Source organism: Bidens hawaiensis, unplaced genomic scaffold (genome assembly GCF_021521415.1).
Source record: "Bidens hawaiensis isolate Kalapana, Puna unplaced genomic scaffold, B.hawaiensis_p1.1 tig00014257_1, whole genome shotgun sequence".
Lineage (NCBI taxonomy): Eukaryota > Viridiplantae > Streptophyta > Magnoliopsida > Asterales > Asteraceae > Bidens > Bidens hawaiensis.
The window spans coordinates 627,079-636,077 of NW_027492228.1; the positions used below are offsets into that span (position 1 = coordinate 627,079).

At 33.2% G+C, this 8,999-nt stretch overlaps 1 protein-coding gene across 1 annotated transcript; it reads left to right on the forward strand.

Moving 5' to 3' along the window:
- The first annotated feature begins 2,915 nt into the window (after window positions 1–2,915).
- LOC143546173 (uncharacterized) lies at window positions 2,916–4,794 on the forward strand. The gene is made up of 2 exons (XM_077037890.1): window positions 2,916–3,435; window positions 4,140–4,794. The coding sequence occupies exons 1-2, from the start codon at window positions 2,916–2,918 to the stop codon at window positions 4,769–4,771; spliced, it is 1,152 nt and encodes a 383-aa protein (XP_076894005.1). The 3' UTR covers window positions 4,772–4,794.
- Window positions 4,795–8,999: the final 4,205 nt, after the last annotated feature.

An 8,999-nucleotide genomic window follows, 5' to 3' on the forward strand; every position in this document is an offset into this window, starting at 1 on the left:
GGACAAGAATATACGAAATGGTGTTATACTGAGGTTTATACGGCGCATAAACTTATTTTTTTTCAGCAAAGTATATGTCGTATATGATATCCATGGACATTTGACGAGTTTTTTTTGTGTGAAAATGAAAGTGTAGGATTCTGAAACTCTGAGAAACTGGTTCAAACTAGGATTATGACATGTTGTGATCTTTTGGTGAAGTTTGAACAGTCAAATCTTCTGAAATGATGAAAATAAGGTAGAAAAGAGATAATATTGTGGTTTTCCAAGTAGATATCGAGAGCAATGCTCTGATACCACTTGTAAGTGGTGAGAAGGACCGTAAGATAGGCGTGTAAGAACGCTTACGATGATATCTACTCTCCAATACTATGTGCGGAATCCATAATAAATGTGAAAAACACAAAAAAAATCTCTTCCACAACTTATATTACTTGATAACAGCAAAGTACAATGTGAATATGACAATTTACAATGCAAGTTCTCTTTAGACTACTCAATCCAAACGTATAAGTCAAAAACCTATTTATAGGCATGGCTTAGAGGCTTACACGCCGTGTATCTTATAACTCTTATACATCAAAACATTACATACACTATTCCAACTGCTATCAATTACCTACAGGACCTAATTAATAGATATTATGTGCATTAACAATATAAACAAATGTTTAATTTGAAAACATCTTTCAAAAAGGGGGTTTACACTATTCATGTTTTACCAATTATTTTTCTAAAGATAATAACATGACTTGTCAGCAAAACTAGGAGCATTCTCATCCAACTCTTGATTTTATGTTAGGGGTGTTTTTATAATTTAGAGAGTGGTTAAGGGTGTTGTGAGTGGAGAGTTTATATATTTTAGAAAAAATAGTGATTTTTCTGTATATTTGAAAAGTTACTGTTCATCCCTTATAATTTTTTTTATATTTTGAGAGTGGTTGTGAGTGAAGAAAAGAGAAAAAGTAATGATAAAAGATATAAAAAATATTATTTAATTGAAATAGAGAGAGAAAATATAGTGAGTTTTAGTGTAATTTTTGATTTAGAGATAGGGAGTAAGATGAAGAGCATTGGATAACCCCTTATCCTTAAATAAAAAATTACACTAAAATCATTATATTTTCTCTCTCTATTTCAATTAAATAATACTTTTAGAGCATTCTCATCCTACTCCCTATCTCTAAATAAAAAATTACACTAAAACTCACTACATTTTTTCTTTCCATTTCAATTAAATAATATTTTTTATACTTTTATCATTACATTTTCTCTTTCTCTCACTCACACCCACTTTCAAAAAATATTAAAAAATTATAGAGGGTGAACAGTAACTTTTTAAATATATAGAAAAATCATTGTTTTTTCTAAAATATAAAAACTTTTCACTCACAACACCCTAAATCACTCTCTAATTTATAAAAACACTCACATAAAATAAGGGGTTGGATGAGAATGCTCTAAAGTACCTTATATTTGTGGTGGTGTTAACTAAGCCGAACACATACCATTTCTAGTTTGGTGAGGTAGTAAGATGATTAAAGTGTAAAATAGACGGTCATGAGTTCAAACCCTTTAGAGTGCAAAAATAGTTTAAAAAAAAGAACCGACAAAAACCGAATTCGAAATTTGGATCGTCTTTTTTTAATTTTCTTACTGATACAGTTATAGGATATTTTCAGTTTTTGATGTTTTTTCACACCCCTAGGTGTGTGCCTACCAAGTTTATGAGAACTAAATTTATGAGAGCGAGGTACCACGAATAGGTTGAACAACACAACTGAGTTTATCATGGTTATCACGGTTGCTTGTAGGAGTCGACAACACACCAACACCGCTAATGTTGGTTGCTAACGTGTTCACAACGTACCTTGATATGTTTTATCTTGATATTCAATGCGCTTTAGTTGGCAAATAGAGGATTTGATTTTCTTATGATAGAAAAAGGAAAAAAAAAGTTAATGTTTCTATTTTAGCTTCTGGCATTGATTGTTATTATAGTCTAACAACTGCATGTGTTGATTTCAGTTTTTACTTTTTAGATCGGGTCTTGTTTCACAAGTGTCATACCATAACAATTTTCAATTTTAAGTTCACATATCTAGTATAACTTGCTATGTAATTGATCTTATTTGTTAGCACACTATTGGTGAATTTGATGAGCTTACCAATAAATGGTTCTTATGGGCTCAGGATTATCCAGAAAATAAAAATAAAAATAAATAGATCGTGACCACGGGTTGGTGGGTCCACCCTAGCACGACCCAAAAATCGCGTTACTTGCATGATGCATTAACCCAAACACTACACGTTCATTCACAGATTGACATGAACAAGACTATTTTAACTTAAAAAATTATTTACGTATATTTTTTGCATATTAATACTTATCTAGATAATTTTGTACATTATTTTAAGTTTTAAAGCATTTATATTTAAGTTACGGCAACTTATTTATTAACTTTTAAATCTTAGTAGACAAAATACTACTCATATAGTTTAAGTTATTATTTTAAAACATTTAAAAAAGAAAAAAAATGATTAAATAAGTTAAACTTGTCAATCTATAAATCCGTTGAACGGACAAAAAACAATCCGTAAAACTAAAAGCGTTCATGATTCAACCTAAAACAAACTCAAACCCATTTACGCTAAAGCTAAACCCGCCATTTTCATACTATATTCGTATCTTGTCATAAGAAATTCACACACCCCTACCAATTATTTGAATTACATCTTGTCCAAAATTAACCTCTGTACTAAATTTTAAAAAGGCAGACTCGTGACTGTCTTTTATTTCGTAGCTGTCACAAAATCTTGACTCTCTACTCAATTCATTTTTCATTAAAACTTTTAGTCTTTTTAAATATGCCTACAAAAGCTTCTCCGTTTTAAAAACATCGCAAACCAAAACCATGCCAACAGTTTGGTTTTCCTTAAAGAAATCCCTCCACTGCAAACCGGACCCATCAGACATCCACGAGCCGAAAACCCGGAAACAGTTAACCACAATCTTGACACGAAAACCCGGCAGGTCGGGTTGCTCAAGGTCCATTGCAACCATTAAAGATGTCATCAATGGTGGCAGTAAGGGGCAGTTGGATAAGCCTGTGGTTTGCAGTCCTAGATCCATCGGAAGCAGTGAGTTTGTTAATCCGATTGCGCATGAAGTTATTGTTAGTGATTCCAGGTGTGAGCTCAAGATTACTGGCTTTGTTGGTACGTTGTTGCCCGGTACACCGGGTCCGGCTGATGGTGTAACGGTGGATAATAATATTAAGAGTCAGCATATTACAGGTTTAAGGAAAGCAGGCAGGTTTGATGGTGTGCCACAAAAGGGTAGAGGTTTGGAAGAGGTGGTCATGTGTCATAAGTGTGGCAAGCAGTTTGGGAAGTGGGAGAATCTTGAAGCACATCATTTATCAAAGCATGCAGGTAAATTTCTATCAAATTTACCCTTGTTTAATATAATATATACGCGTTATTATTTTTGTCATATCATACGGGCTGTATAATCTCATCAGGACCATTTGACATAAGGTGTCTGGTGTCATACCGTTTCATATAAATTTATTGAAATTGAGTGATGTGATGATGGTTAGAGGTGCAGAAATCGGGTTTTTGCCCCAAACCGGTCCGTGTTTGGTAAAATATGGTCAAGTTTTTGTTAAAACCTGTTTGGGGTGAAATCGATTTTTAAAGGGGAAAGAATCGGGTTTGATCGGTATGAAACCGGGTTTTAACCGGTTCATTTTGGGTTATACCGGCTTCAAACGACTTTCAAAGTATAGGGTTACAAACCGATTTCAACCCCATGGTTCAGTTTGGTTCCCAACCCGGTTTTCCTGTCCCCCTCTAACGGTGGTGTTTTGTCTCAGAAGTCACCAAGTTGTATGACGTAAATGTTTGCTTTATATGGCTCGTATGATGTGAAATATGTGACGGTATGTGGTCTATAAAAGTCATATGTGCCATATAACATCATCCGGCTTGTATAAGAATAAGATGGCAAACATACTGGTGTGCATATTTAATGGTGGTCTATATATATGGATTCACACTTAACCCATCAAGATTCAATATTTATAATGTTAAGTTTTTGTACAAATTTTGAAAAAGAATCTTGTTATTTTTGGTAGTTACTGAACTTATGGAGGGTGATTCATCTAGAAAGATTGTAGAAATAATCTGTCGATCGGGCTGGTTAAAGTCCGATAATAGTACAGGCCGCATCGAGAAGGTTTTAAAAGTACACAATATGCAAAAAACTCTAGCCCGATTCGAGGAATACAGGGAATCAGTGAAAACCAAGGCCAGCAAACTACCAAAGAAACACCCTCGTTGTCTAGCTGATGGAAACGAGCTTTTGCGCTTTTATGGCACTACAATCGCGTGTTCACTTGGCATCAATGGTGAATCTAGCTTATGCATTTTGGATAAATGTTGTGTTTGTCGGATAATAAGACACGGGTTTTCAACTAATATGGAGATTAAGGGTGGCATTGGTGTTTTCACAACTTCAACTAGTGCTCGGGCTTTTGAATCCATTGAGGTGTGTGAAAACGGGTCGGATGCACGAAAGGCATTGATTGTGTGTAGAGTGATTGCGGGACGGGTGCATAGACCGTTAGAGAACATTCAAGAGATAAACGGACAAACGGGTTTCGACTCGTTGGCGGGGAAAATGGGGCTTCATTCGAATATTGAAGACCTTTATTTGCTTAGCCCTAAAGCTCTTCTACCTTGCTTTGTAGTAATTTGCAAACTCTAGAAATGTTGTATTTGAATGGTTTCATTTTTTGGTAAACTTTTCTAATTATTGAGGGTTTCTTTAGATAATATTATCTTTCTTACCAGGATTGTAAATTACTGACACAACATAGTATAAATTAGGTTTTCTACCGATTGGTATTATCATTTTCAGAATTGCTTTAACCATTTTACAATTATATCATGTTAATTAAACATGAACTCCAAAAATTAAAAAAAACAGTCCATTTTTTGTTTGGCAACTTTATGCGAATGTGACTACTACTATTTAAATACATTACGGTTGGTTTAGAGGAAGAAATATGCATTTGATCCTTAAATCAAACCATGAACCAGGCTCTAATTTTTGGAATAATGATTCAAGCCTAACTTCTTTCACAAACGACATTATGTCCTTACAATAAAAGACAAATTCCTGTTTTGGATCGGATTGAACCAAAAACCAAACTTTTTGTACCATAGACATGTCACAGTCTGTCTAGAAGACGAATCAAGTTTGTTTTGGTTTGCGTGAGTTCAAAGATTTGGACCGAGTTCTATACAGTATATATACACCACACTAGCTAACAAATCTGACCCTGAAGAATCTAAGCACCTGGCGTGTGATTTCTACATCATGCAGCGAAATTTGTATATTATATAGGATACTGACAAGTTAAATTTATTACGTTGTACCCAAAAAAGAGCAAGTGGTGCTAGCCAACAAACAATAGTACATGTTATCAAATTAGCAACCTAGTGCAAAAAATTGTTTCTTTTTGGTCCATTTTGGTGTCCAAATAGCAATGAGATTAGGAATTCGGCCAATTCCCCCTTTTCACAATATTTCAAGTTTCGTAAAAACACAGACTGAGATGTCTCAACGAGCTGGATCATGAGACAAATTGCTTTAGGGGTTTGACCCAGTTGTCTTACTCGAGTTTTATCAATTAGGGTTCTGATTTCATCACATAAAGTCTTTCTCAATTTGAATGATTTCAAATCCCTTTTTTTAGTGTAAACGCGTAAATCCCTAATTGTTCTTGATTTACACATCTATTTATTTGTTTAATTTAAATATTGATTTCATAGTTTATAATTTCAAAAATTTAGAAATCACTATCAAATTTAGAATATTATTGTGATAATCTTAGGGGCCAACCCATCTTTTCTAGCTAATCCAGTTCTTCACGTACGAAGAAAACACGTTGAAGTTAATTTTAACTTTGTTTGAGAAAAATTTACACAACAAAAACCACAAGTACAATTTATCTCCATAGAAGATCAAGTCACAAACATCTTTACAAAGTCGTTACCAACACAAAGATTTGAGTTTTTCACTCCAAGCTGTCGTTTCCCAGACTAATTAGTCTGCAGATAAATATTACACACAAACGTAATTACTTAATGTTGAATGTAGGTTTATGTAAATATGGTTTAAATATACAACCCCGCATTGTTGTAAAACCATAAATGTGATTTTTGAATACGCGAACACTTAAATACACAATTTAACCATCATTTACAGAAACTTTAAAGTTTAACTAAATCATTTACACATTAAGGTAGTGTTTGTTATGATGTAATGAGGGAAGGAATGAACTGACTCGTTCAAAGATAATGAAATTAAGAATGTTTGGTTTAAGGATGGAAAGAAATCAACCATTACCAAGAGAATAGGATTCCTTTGATTTCATTCCTCCCAACCTCCCTTCTTTCATTTTCATTCCTGGCCATTCTATTTTTGGTTTTCCTATTTATAACAAAATTTATTCTATTCCTTCATTGTTTCCTATTTATCAATAAACATAAGATAATGATTTATTTTATTTTTTTAAAACTCCAATTGAATGGTAATGATCCATTTTCCCATAAACCCGAAAACTCACTTATACCGGAATCAACATTTTCCCAAAAACTCCATAAAATCCCACAAACACTGAAAACCCATTAAAAGCCGGAAACTGGCCATTCTCAGGAACTCAAAATTCCCGAGAACTAAGGTTTTACAAGAAACTTAAAAAGCCTTACCCCTAAACATTTTTTTGCTATTAACTAATTAAATGTTTTGTAAACACTTAAATATTCTAATTTTTTATAAAGCATAAAAGGTTTAACTTGAATGAATTTTTTGATGTGTCATTTTTGCACAAAGGTGTTGTGTTATATCTACCCTATCATTCGAGTTTAACTAAAGATTTTGCTAGTTTTTCCTAACATAATCCAAATATCCCAATTCTGTCTAAAGGTGATGTGTTACATTTATATCTAGCAAAAGTAGCTCATGCATAATTAAAATAATTGTCTCACTTTTGTCCAAAGGTGATGCGTTACAATTGTTTCGCACACATACTTAAATAAATTTTAATTCTGTCCAATGTGATTTATTTTTTATTTAAATTTAATATTGTGGGCTCCCCTTCCACCTACAATATCTTCGTGGCCTCCACTGCCCACGTTATTCTCATGGTCGTCACAGACCACGTTATCCCCATGGTTGTTACAGACCACGTTATTCCCCATGGCCGTTACAGGCCACGTTATTCACCCATGGCCGTTACAGACAATGTTATTCACACAACTTGTTATGTTTAACAGTACACAACATGTTTGTATAAACGTGTTGTCACGTGAAATTTCGTTATATTTTGGTATTTGTACCATATCCACTTAATTTGTCATTCAAGAATACTATTCACCATTCATTCGCACGTAGTCAATATTATAATAATATTAATATTTTAATATTATTATAATCTTCATACTAGACTGGGCTGTATATCTAGTTTGGGTATATCTGTAACACCCGGAAAGCGTCAATAGGCTTAGATTGTGATTTTGTTCAATGTCTAATGTTTAAAATCAAACTTGGCTCAGTTTCCCCGTTTCATCAGCTGGGCCAAGTTGCTTGTTTATACATTTGAAAAACATTTATGGGGATGTAAACTTGAGTAAACGTGTTGGTTAATAAAATGATTAAGTTATATAGAAATATCACAATGTAGGGGTCTAGATTCGTTATGGGACTCGTTTCCGTTTATTCAGTTTGAGTTAGAGAAAAAAACGCACAATCTATCCAAATTGTCCGGATTTCTCATAAAAAGTTTGTTTTTACATAATTAATCCGAAAAAATGCTTCTTGATCGTTTTTGATGTTCTGATATTCCAACAAGTTCGTTAATAACGAACTTGCCGGCTTTCGTCAGAATTGAATTTGTTTAATATTCAAATTAGCATAATTAATTATCCGTTAATCATTAGATCATGAAATTTAGAAACTTATCAAATAAAATATGTAGATTTTTATAAAAATATTTCTGGATTTATTTACTGATTTATAAATTTATACAAAATCATTTTATATGCTATATTTAGCCCTAAAATCATCTGTTTATACCAAATGATTTCCAGAAAATCCGCCAAAATTCCTGACTAAACAAAACACTTTCCAAAATAACCTTTAGCAATTCCAGAAGCTAACAATCTTGCCAAATACCATTTTCGAGCAAAAAACGACCATGAAAATTCAAATAAGCGCGAATGCACAAAACGTATTTAGGCTTTTCCAAATGATCCAAAATTTCATAGGTGATAATAATATAACAAATCCGAGTTCCCCACAAAATTTTCATAATTTTTCAAGCGTTTTAACTATTTTTCCCAATTAAACTCCCTAATTTGGTAATAAATTCGCCAAATATTCTCGGATGGTCGAAAAATTACCAAATTTGGAAAGTGACTCACTCATAATGTCCCTGATTTTCCTAAAAAATTTTATAACCTAAAAATATGCACATCACAATCGAATCCTAAACAGTCCGTAATCAAGCAATTCGGCATTACCTTTGCGGTTTTCGCCCGTTTTCGCTCTCTTAATCCAGTTTATGGGATCTCGTGCTTCTACATAAGCAAAATGTAAATCATACTTACCTTTGCCTGTAGGAGCTTGATTACCCTTCATCCGTTTGGCCCGTCAACTTCCAAGCTTTAACGTTTCTAGCTTGTTAACAAGTCAACTTTCGAAGATTTAGAATACATAATGTAGATATTCAAATAACTCTATCATTATTATTCTATCATAAAAATCCAACTTAGCAAGCTCAACGAAGTTCATAATTAGATATTTAACGCATTTGGCCCGTTAGTTCAAAGTCTTGCATAACACATTTGGTATAATTTTAAACCCATAAAACACCTCTAATAGATGAACACAAACAATCAAAATCCACGACATCCACTATTAAGTGTGT

Bases quoted from the DNA above. Each gene is read 5' to 3' on its own strand.
- LOC143546173 (XM_077037890.1), top strand. From the start codon at position 2,916: ATGCCAACAGTTTGGTTTTCCTTAAAGAAATCCCTCCACTGCAAACCG. The intron at 3,436-4,139 runs GTAAATTTCTAT...TATTTTTGGTAG, and splicing joins TCATTTATCAAAGCATGCAG to TTACTGAACTTATGGAGGGT.